General features: G+C 35.6%; 5 protein-coding genes across 9 annotated transcripts; 3 read left to right on the top strand and 2 right to left on the bottom strand.

Moving 5' to 3' along the window:
- Positions 1–2,553: 2,553 nt before the first annotated feature.
- LOC125216704 lies at positions 2,554–5,190 on the top strand. 5 transcript variants are annotated; one of them, XM_048118466.1, is made up of 4 exons: positions 2,554–2,589; positions 3,445–4,337; positions 4,628–4,665; positions 4,886–5,190. In XM_048118466.1, the coding sequence occupies exons 2-3, from the start codon at positions 3,457–3,459 to the stop codon at positions 4,662–4,664; spliced, it is 918 nt and encodes a 305-aa protein (XP_047974423.1). In that variant the 5' UTR covers positions 2,554–2,589; positions 3,445–3,456; the 3' UTR covers position 4,665; positions 4,886–5,190. The 5 variants fall into 5 exon arrangements, with proteins under 5 accessions (XP_047974423.1, XP_047974424.1, XP_047974425.1 ...); XM_048118467.1 differs by having other exon boundaries at positions 2,563–2,589; positions 3,428–4,337; XM_048118468.1 differs by lacking the exon at positions 2,554–2,589 and adding an exon at positions 2,601–2,799.
- A 1,879-nt stretch (positions 5,191–7,069) lies between these two features.
- Positions 7,070–9,496, bottom strand: LOC125216793 (cytoplasmic 60S subunit biogenesis factor REI1 homolog 1-like). Its single transcript, XM_048118565.1, has 5 exons — positions 9,277–9,496; positions 8,167–8,751; positions 7,909–8,078; positions 7,593–7,808; positions 7,070–7,484 (listed from the first exon to the last, which is right to left on the bottom strand). The coding sequence occupies exons 1-5, from the start codon at positions 9,379–9,381 to the stop codon at positions 7,325–7,327; spliced, it is 1,236 nt and encodes a 411-aa protein (XP_047974522.1). The 5' UTR covers positions 9,382–9,496; the 3' UTR covers positions 7,070–7,324.
- Positions 9,497–10,200: 704 nt separating this feature from the next.
- On the bottom strand, positions 10,201–13,506 carry LOC125216886 (probable E3 ubiquitin-protein ligase HIP1). Its single transcript, XM_048118670.1, has 6 exons — positions 13,334–13,506; positions 11,299–12,446; positions 11,171–11,221; positions 10,998–11,096; positions 10,708–10,863; positions 10,201–10,574 (listed from the first exon to the last, which is right to left on the bottom strand). The coding sequence occupies exons 2-6, from the start codon at positions 12,430–12,432 to the stop codon at positions 10,422–10,424; spliced, it is 1,593 nt and encodes a 530-aa protein (XP_047974627.1). The 5' UTR covers positions 12,433–12,446; positions 13,334–13,506; the 3' UTR covers positions 10,201–10,421.
- A 4,463-nt stretch (positions 13,507–17,969) lies between these two features.
- Positions 17,970–19,220, top strand: LOC125212694. The gene has a single exon (XM_048112929.1). The coding sequence runs from the start codon at positions 17,970–17,972 to the stop codon at positions 19,011–19,013; it is 1,044 nt and encodes a 347-aa protein (XP_047968886.1). The 3' UTR covers positions 19,014–19,220.
- Positions 19,221–19,489: 269 nt separating this feature from the next.
- LOC125212696 lies at positions 19,490–20,031 on the top strand. Its single transcript, XM_048112931.1, has one exon. It carries the CDS (start codon positions 19,651–19,653, stop codon positions 19,849–19,851), a length of 201 nt encoding a protein of 66 aa, XP_047968888.1. The 5' UTR covers positions 19,490–19,650; the 3' UTR covers positions 19,852–20,031.
- Positions 20,032–20,311: the final 280 nt, after the last annotated feature.

Below are 20,311 nucleotides of genomic sequence, written 5' to 3'. Positions count from 1 at the left end.
AAAGGAAAATGGACACATTAGTTTTATTTGAGAAAATGGAACTTAGTTGTATCAAATATAATTGCCTCATCAAATAAGAAATTGAAAAAGTTACCACTATTTTCTAACAGAATACAAAATGAGTAAGGAATTAGAGTAGAGTACGTTATATGTGACTAAACTCTAAAAAAAAAAAAAATCAACCAAGTTTAATTTAATTACACCAAGTGATCAAACACCAAACTGAACATATATAGGAGTATTTGATTTTTTTTTTCCAATTGCATTATCTTCTAAAACAGTATATTTAATTTTATGTAGTACATTTCTTAATAGTGGATGTCTTATTCCAAAGTACCTAAAACCCAAACTTTGTGAAATGGAATTATAAAAGTAGCACTATTCATGGGATGAACAATTGATTTCTTTTTGTTTGTGAGACGTGTCAGATTTTTGGACAATTACTAGGTAGCATATATATGTTATTTATTTTATAACTATTTTCTTTTTTTGAGGGGCTAAAATTAAAAGAAAATGAAAGATATAGCACTAGAAAAAGCATCGGTCCATAAGAATAAATAGTTGGAGTCTGTCTCAGGGAATCGGAATCATGTTCTTCTAATCTTAAATTCTTAATAAACATTTATGTCAATCATTTTAATATTCCATCATACTCAAATTAAATAGTGAAAAGCTTCAAAGTTGAAATCTTGTGTACAAATCAATCATTAGTTTAATAATTAAATGGATCATAGTTTATGAGATGGCTATGATCACTCTCAATAAGCTTTAATTAACATTAACTCTCTGCATGTGGGAGCTTTTTGATATGTTTATTTTTTGCTTATTTCAAACTCTAAATTCTCAGGGATATTGTTAGATTGTAATTTAAGTTGAATTAGGTGGCATGAGGAATATATGCCAAGGATCAAATTCTTTTGTAGCATTATTAGTGTGTGCATCCTTTATTCACATGACCCAAGTGTAAGTCTCAAGCCACAAACATTTTTGGCTATTCTCCCTATCTCATATCCTCATCATCAATAAAACTCAAGTATGCTTGTTGGTATCCATCCCATCTCAATGCCACACTTAATTTGATTCCTTATCTCAAAACACAAAACTTCCATAAGACTTTCATATACCAAAAAGTAGTTCATCTGAGTAACAGGCAAACTGACCAGATAAGAAGAAAAATGGGTCAAACTGAAACACAAGTTTTCTCCATTCTATATTAGCAACAAATTAGAAACAATAAGAGGGAGGAGAAATATCAACACTTTCTCTCCATAAATATGGGACTTGTATCAATGAATGGCAAAATCACAAAGGAGGAGTTTCTATACTTTATAGAAAGCAATAGTGTGATTGAGTGAGAGCCAACAGCAGAACTATTGTCCCCTGTCTCAGCACAACATTCATTCCATCAGATACATTCATGTGTTAAGAGAAAGCAACAAGGCAAATAGTACTTACATAAATGTTGTCAAGTCTAAAACACCAGAGAACATAAATTCTTTTATACTAATAAATGCAAAGAACAATACAAAAAACCCCATAGGCATAGCTTGACCTAAAAAGAAAAATAATACTCCTATTTGTCAAATTTTTTAAGTACATTTTTGAGGGGGAAAGTCAACTGCTACCACTAGGCTGATTTCACACCAGTATAATGTTTAATATATGGAGTATGTTTCTTGATTACATGAGAAAATTATCATTTGACTATATCCATCATATTCTTTCCTTACGAAAAAGAAAGATGAAGCAGGTGAATAATAAACAAAATGAAGGAATTTTATATGTATAAAAATTTCATTTTTTAGATTATGCCACGGACAACCCAAAATATAGATATAGGTCACTTATAGCGGGACGAAGAGAGTATTCCCGTTTCATCCGAGTTTGTTTGGTTCAATTAATTTCCAATTATTTTTATAAATCATTTTGATGCAACTTCCTTCTCCTAACAATAACTGCGGACTTAAATCAAGTGCATCAAAAATAAGGAGGGAATAAAAATTCTAAAATTTAATCAGACCCTTTGGTAAATGTTTTACCATAAGTTTTCTTGCCTCTATAGATATGGCTGTCCTAGAAGCATAATTCATGAAACGACCTTCATTTAACATATATATTGATGTGACATCTAAAAAATGAATTATAACTAAAATGAGGCTGATTAAGATTATAGATGTCTTAATTTAAAATCAGTAAAGTACTCTAGATAGAGAAAAATGATTGCAAATATTATTCGTCTAAGAAGAGATTCGCCACATTTAAAATTAATAAATAAACACCAATTTTGATGAAAGATCCAAATGAAAAAATAAGATTATTTTCCAAATAATATGGAGTACGTATTAATTAACAATTAATGCATTTTGTAATTATTCCTCATGATTTATGTATATTTAATTATGTTCATTTTTATCCCAAAAAACACGGTAAAATAAATATACCACTGTGTTTGACCTGAATAAGTAAACGGGTGATGAATGACGAAACTGCCCTCCACCCACCCTCAATATTCAACAAAGCCCACCCATCTTCTCAATTCAAGCTTACTTTCCATTTTCACTAATTTTTCAAGAGCTTTTAATTGACCAGGTTTCTTTCTCCTCTCTCTTGCTCTACTATATGCTTGCACATGTTCAAGCGCGCCGATTTTTTGTGAATTCGTTAGGGGAGTATGTTTCCTAGTTGCTTGACTGTATTGGAAAAAAATTGAATCGGATTTGTTTGATTATTTGGCCAATTGGTTTAGTGCTGCTTTCAACTGTGTATGGATTTTTGTGAGTGACGTATTATTATTCTGCGGTATTCAGCCTCTTTCCCCCTTTTTTAATTTCTTGATTCTCTGTTTTGTGTGAAGGGGATAAAGGAATTTTGTGAGTGACGTATTTTGATGTTTTAGTGAAGCGAGCAGCTGATAATCTTGTTGCCCTTGTTCAATGTGAAAAATAGAAAATTTGGAATATTGTGTATATATTTTTAATTTGATGAGTTTTTTATGTAATTTCTGATTTCAAGATGATACTTTCTTATCTTGATATTGGAAATGTAGTAAACAATTGCAATGCTGTCAAATTTTGGGGAATTAGTATAAATAATGATAGGTTTAAAATTTCTTTGATCATTTGTAATTGAATATGTTTTGTGAGTGGTTGTTGGAGGCTGAGTTACTCTTACGTTTGCTGTTGTTTTAGTCTAATGAGATGTTTAGTGTTGCACGTTTTTGGAAAAGTGATGGTATAACTGCCGAAGAGTTTCATAGATGTTCGTATTGTGTGCATTATTATCGTTGAAATCTTTTGATATCTTCGTGGATGATGTTTTCATGTGACAATGTTAGAGCTACTGTAAAGCAGGCACGAAGTAGACTGAATTGAATATACTGAGGCAGATGACAGATGTTTTACTTTTTGTACTTGATGCATTGTTTAAGGGAACTTAATTTTTCAGTCTCCGGAACTCATGGTGGAAGAGAGTTCAAAGCAGGATACACTTATGCTGGAGGAGATTCAGTTGCATACCAACTGGGACGATGTCATGTGTCCCATATGCTTGGACTTTCCTCACAATGCTGTTCTTCTCCAATGTGCATCATATGAAAAAGGGTGCCGTTCCTTTGTGTGCGACACGGATCATTTGCATTCCAATTGTCTGCAACGCTTCAAACAAGCAAATGGAATGTCACCAGAAGGCAAATCTCCAAGCACTGCTGAAAATATACAGTGTGTGTGTACAGAATCCGAGAGCAAACCAGCCTGCCCCCTGTGCAGAGGAGAAGTCACTGGATGGGTAGTGGTCAATAAGGCTCGTAATTGTCTGGATGAGAAGAAACGTTGCTGTGAAGAGGAAAACTGTCAATTTGCAGGTACTTATTCTGAGCTCCGAAAGCATGCCCAGGTGGAACATCCTCATGCTTGCCCTTCAAAAATAGATCCTGCACGCCAGCTTGATTGGGACAATTTCCAGCAGTCCGCTGAGATCATAGATGTATTAAGTACTATTCATTCAGAAGTTCCACGTGGAGTGGTTTTGGGTGATTATGTTATCGAGTATGGAGATGATCACTCTGGAGATGATTATGATGACTTCCCTGGGGATGAGGGAAACTGGTGGACATCCTGTATTCTCTATCAAGTTTTTGATAACTTTAGGGCATCTAGAAACCGAAGAAGATCAAGAGTCAGTGATTCAAGAAGAGGAAACCACCGTTTGAGTTTTGATACTTCAAACTCTGATGAGGGTTCTGTGTCGTCTGCGGAATATGCAGATTACAGAGCTGATGAGACTGATGATGAATATATGAGTGCAAGGGCATTATCCAGACGAAGAGTTGCAGAACATAGGTGAGCATTAACGTTCTTTATGTTCCTTTATATTGTAAGGTTGATTATTCTTGGCGCTCTTCCAAAATATTGATTTGCCTCCTTCCTAAAAAGGAAGAAAGTAAAATCTGTTAGGATTTCTATTACCACATGAATTGTTGGTTTATGAGTTAACACACCATGTGTTTCTTGGCAAATCAAATTTGGTATTGTCATATCTATTCAAGGTGTATAAATGAGCACTAAGAATATCTATATCGCTTGTAAGTTTCTCTCTTTTCTGCATATTGACCGGATCTTTTTCCTCACAGCTCTCGAAGGCGTCGCTCCCGCTTCTTTGACAACTAGGGTAAGCATTTAATCCTACCTCATTCTCTTGCAATTTACCATGTGACCATGTGATGAACCTGAGTTGTATCTCTTTCTTAGGGATCCTATCTTTAACTTGGAAGTTATTACTATGATTTCCTTAGCAATGACATACAACTACCCTCATTCTGTAGTTCATGCATTGTACTCTATTTGTTATTATGCACTCTTGATGATCTCTTCTAGTAATTATGCAACAGAATAGATTCATCATAGGTGTGGAATGGAAAAATCGAAAAGTTCACAGATCTCTGTCGGGCTGTTGACAAACAGTGGATGATGCCAAAACCATATTGGCAGTGATGTTCCTCTTAGGTCACTTGTTTCTCATACTTGGATTGCAGGAGTGTCTGGTTTTAGAAATTTAACGCGCTCCGCTTTCTTATTATTGTTTAATTATACCCCCTTAGCTTCTTAGATGACTGTATGTCTGAATTCAGCTACTGCTGGAATTTGTATGTCAATGGAAACAATGTTCATAAATGTATCATTTCATTTTATTTCATTATAATGCCTTGTTGATTTATGAGGAATATTTATTGTGCTTCATAGTGTTTGTCATCATGTTTGCTAAGTAGTTGAGTGCAAGGAATAAGAATGAAAGATGCTTGGATAATCAGTGGAGTGCAAGGATGAAAATGCTCTTTAATTTATGAAGGCGATATGAATATGGCAACAAAAGGAATATGTTTGATTTTGTGCTTTAATATAATCATATATTGTATTACCAGTGGGGGCTGATGGTCCAATGTCCCTTTCTCCTCATTTGACATTTTCTTTTTTTTAAATCTTGAATCAATTTTTGGGTTTGTTATTTTACACGTGGTTGAGTCTTCCCTAATTTATTCGAATCAATTTGATTCAAGAATCCCACCTTCCTCAAATGTGTTTACATTTCGTATCAATTAATTATTGCAAGTACTAAGTAAATTGCATTATGCTAATCAAATGTAAGGTACAATTGCATTATGTCACATCATGTTTACGTCGCAAAAGTAACTTGAAATGGTCTCGTCATCGCAATCATCTACACGGCTACACCGTCATTTCACATCATCTCAAAGCACTACTTGCTTATCATATTTTTTACTTGTGGCACTTCTCGGAGCGTTTCTTTTCAACACGCAATTTAAGAAAGTATGTGCTCTTAAATAAGTTAAGCAAAGGAAGAATAAATAAAAAAATAGAGAGATAATAAAGTAAGAGAGAGTAATAAGTGAGAATAAATATGTTGACTTTTACTAAAAAAAATTACTACACTACTGTGGAACGTAACAAAATGACAAAATGACTAAACTACTATGGAACGGAGGAAGTACTACTCTCTCCGTCCAATATAAATAGATCATTAAAGGATGACACAAATTTTAATAAGTAATTGATAAAATAAGAGAAACAGAAAAAAATAGTTAAAATGGGGTACTATCTTGTAATGGTAAAGCGTCGGCCATCAACGACATCAACGTGCTCAACAACTCCGACCTCTTCGTTGAAGTTCTGAATGGTAAAGCGTCGGCCATCAACTTCGTCGCTAACAATCGCCAGTATAAAATGGGGTACTATCTTGCCGACGACATCTATCCGAAGTGGCCAACCTTCGTGAAGACGTTCAACAGGCCTACGGACGAAAAGCATTCTCTTTTTGCGCAGAAGCAAGAGTCTGCTCGCAAGGATGTGGAGAGAGCGTTCGGGGTTCTCCAAGCTCGATGGAACATTATCAAAGCCCCGGCTCGACAGTGGTTTATAGAGAATATGGTCGACATCATGTATACGTGCATAATCTTGCACAACATGATTGTCGCCGACGAAGGACCTGAGGCGGGAAATTGGTTCGACCCTGAAACCCCGGGAAGCTCAACCGCAAGTAGTCCGCCTCGAACGGGAGTGCATCCGTCTTTGCAAGAGCGGTTGTCTATTCGGGCAAGGACACGTGATTCTACCGCCCACGCCTAACTCCAGGAGGATCTAATGGAGCACATTTGGGCAAAATTTGGCAACCATTAGATGATCGTCACTAGAGAACTCCTTCTTCTGCTTCTTTGCCTCCATTTTTTTTTATTTGAGTTTAAGTGTGCAATTTGTAATTTCTAGTTTTTTAATTATGTCTTTTTTATTTTTTTATGTATTTTAAATTGTAATTTTATTTTGTTTATAATGAAGTGTGTTTTTTATTAATGGAATTTGTTGGAATTAAAAATAAAAAATGAAATTGAATGAATAGTTAAGAGATGGATAAGAGATGGAGGGTTGCAGGTGTTGTCTCTTAGTTAAGAGATGAGCTGAAAAGTACAGTGGGGCCCATGAATAGTGAAGAGATGAGACGGTTAAGAGACGGTTAAGAGATAGCGTTGCGAACGGCATTACTACTAGTATAAGATTACATGTCTATAGAAAACTCAATGTTTCACCAAATTCCTGACATGATTTAAGATTCAGGCCCAAACAGAAAACGACATCACAATCGAGCCATATTGTCGTATACAGCACCAACCGAACATACTCGTACAATATTTTGGCATCTCAAATCTCAATGCAGCAAATTTTTTACTGCAGGTAACGAATTTTAGCTGAGAATGGGAAGGATGGGGGAATATTGCCACACGAAATGCTACTGTAACAACAGCAACTCATCGCGGGGACTAATACGTGCAGTTCTTGGGGAGGTTGCGAATGACATTACTCTTCATACCCATTTTAGAGCGCATAGCCTCAACACCAGTAGAGTTCATCGCCTTCAGTACTTTCATCCGGACTACATGCTCTCTTGACTGCACAGTTGCTAGGCCCATGCTCTTGTACCTGCAACCATATTAATAGCATCAAGTTCCACATTGAAGTTTGCATCTCCTTTTCTTTTACATATCAAAATCGCTATAGATGGAGTAGAAAGGGCTCTAATGGACATACCTAGAAGCTAATGCAGTGGTGATCTCACTGTGTAAGGCTGTGGGACGATGTTTCTGGCGATAGTATCTCAAATAGTCCCTAGATCCAAGCATTTTTGTGGTTGTTGCACCGCTATTGCGCCTGGTGATGACAAGCTCAGAGCCACCACTACCAAGTGCAATAGCATTCTCCATGTCATCAGCAGCAACCAGTTGGTTTCCACCAGTTCCCTCGTAACTTTAAAACCAGAAACTAGAAGTTAGAAAATAAGAATAGCTAGAAGTTTAGGGTTACAACCAGTAGGAAGCCGCAAAAACTACTATGCAGAAACATATACCTGCTGCTGTAATCATAGAAATCTTCAAGCTCTGCTTCCTCGTCTTCACTTCCGTCACCATAGTGCACTTTGCAGTGGTTTTTTGCCTCCATATGCATCCGAACTGCCTCCAAACTACTGAAAGGGTGACACCTTTCATTGCAGTACAAACACATGAAATCTCTTTTAACCTGGGGATGTAAGTATGGGTCAATTTTTGAAGTCCCGGCATAATTATCCATGCCAAGAAACATAATTGATAGAGAAGACAATTATTACCTGGAGTCCCAGATATGTAAGAAGACCTTTAGGATCCTTCAGATACTCAATATCCGGAATGAAGAACCCATGCTTCTTGTGCATGTGTACCATACATTTCTCAATTGTAGCATGCTCCAAATCACACATAAAGCAGCACGATGGGTCAAAATCTTGAAACTCATCATCATCCCCATCTTCATCCATATCGTCATTGGAAGCACTCTCATTAACTTGTAATTGTTTCAACGAGTCACTGGCTTCACCAAGTAAATCTTCATTAGGATCCACCTCTTCCCAGTCACTCTCCTCGCTTTCTTCATCTTCCTCCATCACATGATGCAAAGGTTCCTTTGGAGTACGGCGAGTAAGAGGTGTGATGATTGTACAGCTCCCATCATCCGTGGGGCATATTGATTCAGAAACACTCAGTAAGTGACTCTTAGATTTCAAGTGTTGTTCAAGAGCTTTTAAACTTTTATACGCCTTTTCACAAAGGCCACAGCGATAAAGCATGGGAGTCTCATTTAGCTTCTTTTTCTCATCAGCAAGTGCAGATTGCCTAGCATGAAAGAGTGTTTCAGTCACTCCTGGTACACCAGCAACCTTCACAGCAATAACGAACACCACGGTCAATTACATATAGGTATGTCAAGCAGCAGATTAAGATCGAATCGGGCAGAACAAAGTAGCCTAAGTAAATTCACAACACACAGGCCTTCTCAAGTCCACAATTACAGAAAGGGGTATGATAAATGAGATTAATCCGCTTCAAAGCAAAGGAAAACTCCCATACCAAATGAGAACTTCAATGATTGACCAAAATTACTTCATGATTCGGCTCGTAGTCATAGCTAATTCGGTAGAAACCCTCCTATAATTTCTATTAATCCTAACAGAGTCTCATAGCCACTTTCGAATACCAATTCCACACATACAGAAAACATTGTTCCAAAAACACACTAACATTCTACTATTAACCTCTAGATAAAATTATTAAAAGGACCAAAAAACAAACGCGATAGATAACGAAAACTCCAATTCCAGAAGCGGCAAAAAGCAATAACATCTTATCATAGTTAACGGCAACATTTGGATAACCAGAAAATAATGATTGGATAAATAGAATACCTTGCGTTTAAGATTGTAACGGTGCCACTCGGATTTGTAATGGAGCTTTTGTTCGGCATCGTCTTCGAATTCTTTGTTGCAAGCGTTGCACGTTAGTCCCGGCATCCCTTCTCCTTCCTCTCCTCTCTTTTTCCCCCTTTTTTCTGTGATTCGATTGCTCTGATAGAATATCAAATTGAGATATTTTACGAGCGAAAATGCAAGGGTTTGCTGCTGCAGCCGCTTTCTAATTTATTGGGACCTATTTATATTTATTGTAATGTTATTTTTAGTATTTTAAATTTACGTATAACAAAATGAAAAAATCAATATGAAATGTATAATAATTAAAAAAATGAAAAAAAAAATACTCCCTCCGTCCCACATTTGGAATCACTTATTGTTATGGCTCGAATTTTAAGAAAGAGTTTAAGTGTGTAATAAATGAAGTGAGATAGTGGAGTGTGTAATAAATGAAGTGAGATGGTAGAGTGTGTAATAAAGGAAGTGAGATGGTGGAGTTGGTTGAAGGTGGGTCCCTTTTGACTTTTAATTTTTGTTTTGATTTATTTTAATGTAGATAATGGCATTTTTATGTAATTTTGATGAAGAATGGGGTAAAATTGTATGACCAAATATGAAAAATTCTAAAAGTGACTCTTAAACTGGGACGGACTTTTATGGCAAAAAGTTACTCTTAATTTGGGACGGAGGGAGTAATAATTAAGTTTGGTATGAGTGTCGACTGTCGAGCATATAGATGTGGCAAAAATATATGGTTGTGGATGGTGTTACCTCATCTACAAGACTACAACACAATCTCAAATTTAGTTACAATTCCATTTTTCAGGTATTACATATGTTAATATGAATGTGACCTAGTAATATAATTTTATGCCAAAGAATTGATTTGACACTCGTGTGCACATGCGCCACTTCTACATGGTAAATAAAATCCCAATAAATTTTCATATTCAGTTCTCACAGTTTACACTGGAGTGTCAACATTTTCGCCAAACTGATATATTTACATGAAGGAAATCAAAACCACAAGAATAAACAAAATCACAAAATGTGCTTGATATGTGAGGGAAATTTTTCACAACAATGAACATGCGATGACAATCCACAATCGGTTCTATCGTCTATGTATAAACGAGGCACTTTCACAACGATGGAGACGGTTGTGATTGTGCTGCTGAGGCCTTGCAGATGGGGCACCAGTTCTTCACCTGCAACCACTGGTTTATGCACGTTTCATGATATCCATGCTGGCATTCGACCAAGGTCCCAATCTCGTCTCCAGGGACATACTCATCCTACAAAAGATACATAGCTTCATCATTCTCTTGAACCACATGATCGAATTAAATCACCAAGGTATAATATGCTGAGAAAAGAACGCCTTAGTGAAGACGATTCCTGATAAATCTCATAAAAAAGAAGATTAACCTGGCAAATACTGCATTTGATGTCATCAGCTGATTCCGTGGATTCTACTTTTGATGTGGTTGCTTCATATACACTTCTTGTCAGGCACTTTGACAATGCTTCTTCTGAGAGAGCTGTGCTCACTGTGCCCATCCTTTCTTCCAGAGCTAATAATTCCTGTTAAAGAAGAGGACCACTTTGATTTCATACATAACATTATATATAACATAACGACTGCAGTAAAAGCGACACGTTGTACAAGGTTGCCATCCATTAAAATAAGACATCATAAAAATGAAAGAAAGCCCAACCTCATACGACATGTTATCAATATCCAGTCTCATGTCCCTGTGTTGGTCGTAGAGGTTGAGGCTGCTGAGGAACAATCTGGTCTCCAATGCGAGTATTTGCTGTAGATAACAAGCGTTGATTACCAAGCACAATAATTTGTTTTATATTGTTAGGAATATAATTATAACAATACCTCATCTGTCCAGTCTTCGTCCTGTTCGATTCTTTCAAGAGCCATTAAAACCTGCAAAGAAGCACATTGCTTTAAGACCATACGGGATTAGAATATTGAACTAGCTTAGTGCATAGAAAAGAAAATACCTCAGCAATCCCATCCATGTTAAACCGGTGCAATACATCATGATTCAATAAATGTGACAATCCAGATTCAGCAGAAGCAAAAGACGTTCTTGACGATGAATTATCACGGTGAGATCTTGAGCCGCTTACTGAAAACTGCTGAGAGGTATTCCCATCACCAACATCAAAAGGTGTCTCATAATCATTTCTAGAGAAACTCGCAGCAGGTTCCCTAACAGATGAGCCATTTCTTCCTTCTTGTCGGCTGGAAAACCTCATTCTAGCATTTACATGCATTGATCTCCGGTTCCAAGTAGAACTAGACCCACTGCTATCCTCTACAGAAGCAGAAGCACTATGTGCTGAATCAGAGACGGAGATACCACTGGTTGTTGGGGAAGTATGCATATCTGCGTTTGATGAGGCTGTATTGTTTCTCCCCCTAGAAGACGAACTGGTTTCTCCTTCTGAACTTCTCTTTTTAATAAAGTTTTTTCTTACAGATGCTGATTCTGGTTGCGAACAACTAGGTGGTATAGCATCTGATATAGAATTGCATCTCAGATTCTGCAAACCATACCTGCTCCCATTGGTCCTGTTAAATGGTCCTTGTGCAGAGCTTCTAGAGGTTGACGGAACAGATGAAGCTGGTGAATTACTTCGGTTGCGCAATCTAGATTTGCTACGAAACATATTTTGAGAACCAACACTAGTTGATGCACTAGAACTCCCAGGCTCAGTCATATTAACCTCTTTAGACTTGGCTATTGGTTCAGGCTGATATCCACGTAGACTACTTCGTGTAGACACAATTTCTTGAGTTTCTGTCTCTGTCGATAGGCTAGTCTCTGATGGATCAGATGTCACTTGAGTTACTTTTCTCTTGGAATCAAGATACGACCTTTTTGCATTGGTCTTCCCAGTAACTTCATTTCCACTTGAAGAGCGAAAAGAAGACTTGGAATATTTGCTAGTATCTGAGACTCCAGTTCCAGCATTTTGGCCAAACTTAACTCTTCCGCTGCATCCAGTTCGGTTACAAAATTGAGAACTCTGATCCCCTTGAGCTGCTGCTTCTTTAAAAGCTGTTCCACTATAACTTTTTCTTGGAGCCACACTCCCGCCCACTCCTCTTTTACCAGAGGTTCTGTCCATGAATACTTCTATTTCTGTTTGAAAAAAAATAAACATTTTCTCTCAGCCACAAACCTTTATTAACACAACTAATCTAAATGGACAGGAAATAGCACCATAGAATCATGAGATGGATCAAACATATCACATATTTCCGACCTCATCGAACACAAACAAGATAGCATTATTAAGGGAAAAAAACCACTGGCTTGTCAATAGTAAGAACAGTCAAGCAAACCAAAAAATGGCAACGAAATCCAATTCAGCTAATAAAGCAATACATCATATGATTCAATAGACAGAGACTACATGAAGATAAGCTGAAAACAATCTACTATAATCTATTTATTCGTCACATTTGATTAATATTGTACCAGTGTGTGGAAACAATCTTAGCCAGCACCAATCATCCATCATAGTTACAAAAGTGGGATCAACAACATTTAAGCAATATATTCCACAACAAAATTCATTAGCTTATTTTTCCTACCCGATTAACAATCACAAAACAAACTAATGTGTAGGATTGCCATAAAACGAGCTCAGCGGAATTGGATTACGCATGCCAGAGAATGAGGAGGAATAAGAGACTCATATAGTCAAAGTGCAGTTTCCCTATTTCAATTTTTCAAGTATTAGTACTCTTTATCTTATGTGATTGCTTTAACACTTAATATTGGTCAAACATAATAAAATAACACACGTTTCAAGCATCGATTGCGACACTCTCTCCTGGAAAACGAATAATCTGCATATTCAAATCTCTCCCATAGAAAACAGAAACAACAACAAAGTCAGGTATGGTAAAATCCACATAAAATCCTCCTCAAACTAGGCTTCCTCCGCAATCCAATCACGATTCCGAAAAGGAACAAAACTTGAACAAAATTCAATCCAAAAAACGACAAGGAGAAAAACTTACGAGGATCAATACAATAATCCTGCGTTCGCCTCTTCCCCAACCTCAACCTCCCGTTGCTTTGTGTTGCAAACAAAAGCGAAGAAAGAAAGGTTCAACTACTACGAGATACGAGAAGAGCCTTCGCCTTATGTTGGAGAGAGAGAGAGAGAGGTCTTCTTCTAATAATGAAGATGGAAATGGAAGTATTGATACGCGCGCGTGCGTATGTATGACAATTTTTGGAATATTAATATTAATATTAGGAAAAGGTTAAATGAAATAATATTAGGAGTAACAAAATTGCTACTGAAATGCCGCCCGTGACGCTATCTGGGCCGTCCAATATCTTCCCTCTTTCGACGGTCAAAGATTGAGGACCGTCCACGCTGGGCCCCACTCGGCCGCTGCTGAGTCGTACAAAGCTGTCAGCGGGTGTGGTTGACCAAATAAATATTTTACTTTCCACAATTTACTTCTGCCTGCACCATGACTATTACTCTGTATAATTAAAATTAATAAATAAAATCAGCAAATATATAGTAGTAGTAGTAGTACTAAATTTTGTGAAAATTTGTCAGGTAGAATAAATAAAGAGAAAAAAGTTAGGTGAAGAAGAGTCTAAATATAAAAAGGGATATCTTGAATGGTAAAAACTAAAAAGAAAATGTCAATATTGAAGAAGCAGTACTATTTACCAAAATAAATTAGTACTAAGATTTTTGTTAGAGAATTTCAAATTCATGAATATTATCATGAATTCGTGAGATTGTCCCGGATTCATGACTATGAAATTTGACTAGAGTTTCGTAAATGGGATTCAATACGTAATCATAAAAAAATTGAGCAAAGGATTGAGTTATAAATTGTGATCTCAATTACATTTAGTGAACCGAATTTAGTAAAAGTAGTAAGATACCAACAAATATGATATGCTCTTTATATGTGTGATTTATAAAATAGTGCATAAAAATAGATTAATAAATTAATTATGTTTTCTCTCTGTAAAATAGAAAATAGAGAAAATTGTAACAAGAGTATTATATGAATTTTGGTCAAATTCTAGCACATTTCATAATTTTAAAATCAGTCTACCTTGCATTTGTTCATGATTATTTCATAGTGGAAAATTACGATAGCGTACTTATTATATATGGTTCATCTTCTTTAACAAAAGGATGTTTTTTATGGATAGACAATATTGTTCAATTCATCACCGATGACCTTCACATGTGCTTCTTTCATTGTATACTAAATACGATTTCACTAAAAAAATGTCTTGAAATAATTAAGAACATATTCAAATTTCATAATATTTTTTTGACAAAATTGCGAGACCGATTAGAATTTAACATTTTTTTCTCACACTATCTAAAATAAAAAAATAAATGTTTGTGCGCCTAATCCTTAATAGATATATATACCCACCCACACCTAATATATAAGCTGTATATTCATATGAATCGGATATCCTTCCTAATGTAGCCCAACATAACATACGCATATCCCCCAATCCTAAAACTCCAAATCATTTGCTCATATTTGCTGGCAATAATCCTCAATAAAATTTGCATAACAAATCATCCATTATATTTATTTCTTGACTACAAAAGAATACACTTGCTTTTAATTATATTTCGATGTTTTACATAATAAATAGATTTATGCTTCGTGCAAGGCAAAATAATAAATTATGGTTTTATTTTCTCTTTTTTTAAAAAGTAAAATGATCATAGTTTGATCATCATTTAGAATAATTTATGGTCATTATCAAAATTGGGTTAAAACTTAAAACATTGATGGACCTTTTGAATGAAAGTCATAAATAAAGAAACAAGAATAATAGTATCAAGTTATGGATGATGTCTACAATTTGGTTATTTTTCTTGTGGACTACACCGATTAATTGAACCCCACCACTAACCTCAAAGTGAACACTTGGATAATTCCTAACCCATTCAATTTTGTCTTCCTTTATTTTTCTTGTTCTATTTCTATAATGATGGAAGTGTTTATTTTATTTGGTTGTGTCGCATCTTACTTCTCTTGGGTCGTATATTTAGGCATTTTGTATTGATGGAACTCGAGTAGGTGTTAGATAATGTATGTATTATTGGGGCATCACATACTTTGAATGATTAATCCCCACTTATTTAATTTCTTGATTAATTTATTGAAATCGTACATCGACTTCCCGTGGCCAAAGGGGTCCATGATTAGCATCTTGTTTTGGTGGGTTTCACTTTTAATTTTGTCTATGTCTTTATCTTAATTAAACATTTTAGGAACGTCATTGCTACTTTCTATTGAAAAGAAAAGAGTTATACATTTATTTTGATTTGAATATATTAAAACTTGTTATTGATATTTTTAATTATACAACTTTTACAAAAATTATAAGCTCAGTTTACCATTTTATTCATTTATTTGAAGTTATAGAGAAAATAAAAAAAATGAGCTTAGTTTTTTATGAAAATTGTATAAAAAATGTCAATAACAATTTCAGTGCATTAGAATCTAAACTAAATTTATTCAAGAATTAAAATTTTGAAATAATTTCACATAAACAAAAATATGAAAACTTCGGTGCGGAAATGCATTAAAAATTAGGTGCAAAATTTAAATTTGAGCATATGATATTAATCATTATAATTAATCATGAATAAAAAGCTAATTGAATATATTTTACGGTTAGAGAGCTCTCAAAATCCAATTCATTGTGGCATTACTTTTGTTTTAAAAACATTAAAATATTGTCAAGCTTTTAGTCCTTTTCAATATATATAGTACATTTTACAAATGTAATGTTTTATTGTCAAATTTTTAGTCCTTTTCAATTTATACATTTTACAAATGTAATGTTTTGGTGTCCTGTCTAGTAATTGAAGTCTCATTTAACAAAATTATTATAAGTTGTATTTACTAGATACATAAGCATCAACAACAAAACTTTAAAACGAATATCAGTGCACTAGACCAAAGTCTTTTATATATCTTTATTTTACTTTTTTATATTATGAACGTAATAACATCAACTGGCGAGGTATCACTTAAAGTTCCTTTCCAGTTATAATTTAAAATGGCTACAAATATAACTTTACACATATATAATGCAAAATTTCATTTAGGTTATATTCATAACTCGCAAAATTTGAATGATGTGTTTCAATATCTAACCAACTATAAGCACCTCACCCAATAATATTAATGTATGAGAGTGAGATCATGCATGGCATAACGTTATTTATATCCAATTAATGAATTGTGTAAATAATTTATTAAGAAAATATCATTTTCTAGTGTCTTCCATAGAATAAAATTAAAGCATAAAAGCATATATATTGAATAGCTGATCATTTATGACAACATTCATACAAATTGATTGCGGCTGAACAAATCTATACTGTATGAATTAATATGCATTAATGGACTATTCAATTCTATAAGATACGCATTAAATTAAATTAAATTTATTTGTAAAAATAATTACTACTACAAATATTTTTTACATCACTATTAATTAATGCAAACACGAATACACATTTAGATTAATAAGAATTGAATTCGATCTTTAGGAATATGAATGTACTATGGGAGACAGAGAATGAATGAGAGATAAAATGGTCCCAATTTTGTGAACCATCCAATTTCTACATACTTATAATACAACAAAGAATAAAGAATAAATGTCATCTTCACTCTTAAGAAAAATAAATCAGAGAATTTAATCTTGAACATGATCACTTTTCATAATCATCTTCTATATTATCACTTTCAATATTATTTTGAGAATCACATGTGAATATCACTTTCAATATTTTTGCTAAAGGTGATCCCTTAGATGAATCAAATTTACTAGTAACTTTAATAATGGATGATTCCTAACCTAGGGGTCTAATTAACGAATAATCCATGATTATAATAGTAACTTTGGAAAGGTCAACTTCCTTTTTACTCAATTTTTTTTTTTTTATGTATGATGATGGCCTGCAAAAGATTCTTTTCTTGAGATAATAATGACCCTTTTTATATATAAAAAATACGGAAAATAACTTGAAAATAATTAGTACTCCTACGTGCTTCCCAATTTCCCATGTCCAATTGTATGTTGGGCTGTGCACGATTAACGCATTCATTTAACAACCCAAATTCTTCAAACTTCTTCAAACTGCAAAAACTATCTCTATCTTCCATTTCTCAATCTTTACAACATAACCTAATTAGTCTTCTTTTCTTCTTCTTCTTCAAACATTCAAACCACATACTGCTCTTTAATTGAACAAGGTGTGTATTTTCAATTTCATTTAGCATTTCTAACATCTAAATGTATGTAATACTTGTTATTTGGGTTAGTGGTTGCATGTTTATGCCTCTATTTTACATGATTATATTTATGTCAAACTTTTAAGTTTGATTTTTTGATTCTGTATTGCATGCTGAAATATTTATAAGTATATATTGATCATCATGTAATGCAGATATGCATACTCCATTTATGTAAACACAAAATCAAGGCATCAAGTATGTGATATCGATGTATCGTATGCTACATTCCTCGTATTCTACATGCATTGTCGTAGATATATAAAATGACATCATCAATATACACGACGTATTAACGGAGTGTGATTTCGTTTGCAGGTAATAGCAGTGTGTGGAGATGTCAACAAGAAGAAAAGAGGATGTTTCATATGTGACTGAGAAGAGAGGAATCTCTCCCTCTCATCTCAAAAGCCCCAAACCTTACAAACCTGTCTCCATAAGCAGAAGCCTCGGCTCCTCCCCATCGTCGCAGAAAGCCACTCCCAACTACCTCAAGCCGACGCTCTCGTCATTGCTCTCATGCGGGGACGCCATTAAGGAGAATATTCTAGCCCGGAGGAGGTCATTCGACAAGCCCCCCTCCCCAACCCCAACGACGAAACCAAGGGGCTTCTCGCCCACCCGGTCGTTACGGTCCTCCTCGTTCTCCGGGAAGACCGGTAGGGCAGTTAGCTCGCCCAAAAGCGACCGGAGCTTGAAAGGGACAAGGGAGGCTAGCAAACAGCATCTGTATGCTAGGGCTGTGGGCGGTCTCAAGAAGAGCGCCTCCTTTGCAAGTAAAAGTGCTTCGAGAAAGAAAGATCCATCGGATCATATAGAAACTAACATTGCTGGAGATGAAGAAGATCAAGTGGTGGGGAATCTAGAACTCGAGGATGAAAGCCACAACAAGGCTGATTCTCCGACAGCGTCTGAGGTGCTTGATGCTGATGGTGGTGACGCTTCTGAGGTTGAAACGTCCCCTATGACCTTGGAACAGCGTGACGCCAGCAATGGGGAGGCCGAGAGCCCCACAATTTGTGAAGAAAGTGATGACAATGTGCCTACAATTGAGTCTCCTACACTTTTAGGACAAGATGATGCTGATCCTTTGAGTGAAGTGGATGATAGCACTACTAATCCTGATCACAGTAAGCCCGACGAAGACGAGGGAGAAGAGGCGAAAGAACTGGATGTGAAACTCGAAGGCGAGGCAGGAGAGGTGCAGAAGGGGGTAGGTGAGGATGGCGGAGAAGCAGCGCCAAGACTGTCTCACGGGAAGAAGGACGTGGGACTCTCCAACAACGTGATCGAAGAGATGACCCGTGAGCAGAGGCGGAACAAGGTGAGAGCGCTCGCTGGAGCGTTTGAAACCGTCATATCCCTGCAGGAGCATAAGTAGCCACAGCTCAGAAAGTTGAAGCAATGATGAGTTAAATATGGTTTGCATGTCAGTTGATTGTGTTGAAGCTCATGATGTTGATGTATGTGCTTTTGTTTTTGTAAGGTTTTCAGTTAGCACCAGTTGATCTGTACAAAAAACTACTGGGAAATTTTGGAGGAGTCCAAGCACATCTTTTGTCTGATTGTAATGCAAAAAAATTGGATTGTCAGTTTGTCACAAAATACAATTAACAGAAATAGGAATCCATATAAAAATTGTTATCGTCATTAACTATACATTTTTAATTTGATTTTAATGTATGATTTTCTTATGGGGAAAGGAAGAAGCAAAATACGCGGAAAGTCGAACAAAAGCGTCAAAGGCGTGTGCACATACATTGAATTATTCAGTGGGGCACGAAGTTGCGTATCTGGAAATTAATTGCTTCAAATCGGATTTCATAGTAATTCTCCTTTTCTAGATTATTCCAGAAAAGAATCCCTCTTTTCCCAATCCCCTCTATATAAACCGCAATTATCCGATCTTCCAACCGCTCGAAACAATTCATTCCAACAAAAATCAATCAATCAATTAATCAGCCAATCAAAACCGTTTAATTTGAGCGGAAGCAAACGTTAAATCAGTAGAGAGAGAGATGTGCCTGGTGTTCGTGTGCGACGAAGATGAGAGGGTGATTGGGCGGCAGGCGGCGCCCGGAGCGTGTCCTTACTGCGGCGGAATGGTGCAGGCTTTGGATGTGCAGAGCAACTGGAGATTCTGCTTCGTGCCGCTCTATTTCAAAACCAAGCGCAAATTATACTGCTCAATCTGTTCAAGGCGTTTGGTCGCCCAATAACCAATTCCTCTTCATTTTTCCTTTTTCTTTTGTCACTTATAACTTATACTACCGGTTTCCTTTAGGACTGAGGATTTTTTATGAAGTTAGGACTGTATGGATATTGTATATATATAATTGTATGGATATTGTAAGATTATTGTTATACTTATATTTTATGTAATTATGTTTTTTTACAAATGCATGATTATTGTTTTTCTGTATGTTTATATTGCTCATGCTTGGAAATGTTAGTTTTCATAGTTCAAATAATTAGCATGAATTAATCTACAAATATACTAGATTACAAGACTACAACAAGAAACTTCTTAAATTCATCTCACACGCATATGAAATATGAATAATACAATAGTACTCGTATAGCTATAATCTACTACAGTTTTTCTACTATCTCCTGATTTATGGGTTTTTTTGTGTGGAGGGGGATTATTATTTGGATTTCCCAATTAACAGTTTAGAG

This window comes from Salvia hispanica, chromosome 3 (genome assembly GCF_023119035.1).
Source record: "Salvia hispanica cultivar TCC Black 2014 chromosome 3, UniMelb_Shisp_WGS_1.0, whole genome shotgun sequence".
Taxonomy (NCBI): Eukaryota; Viridiplantae; Streptophyta; class Magnoliopsida; order Lamiales; family Lamiaceae; genus Salvia; species Salvia hispanica.
Note: the sequence above shows the minus strand (reverse complement) of the source record. Positions and strands in the feature narration are given on the sequence as shown.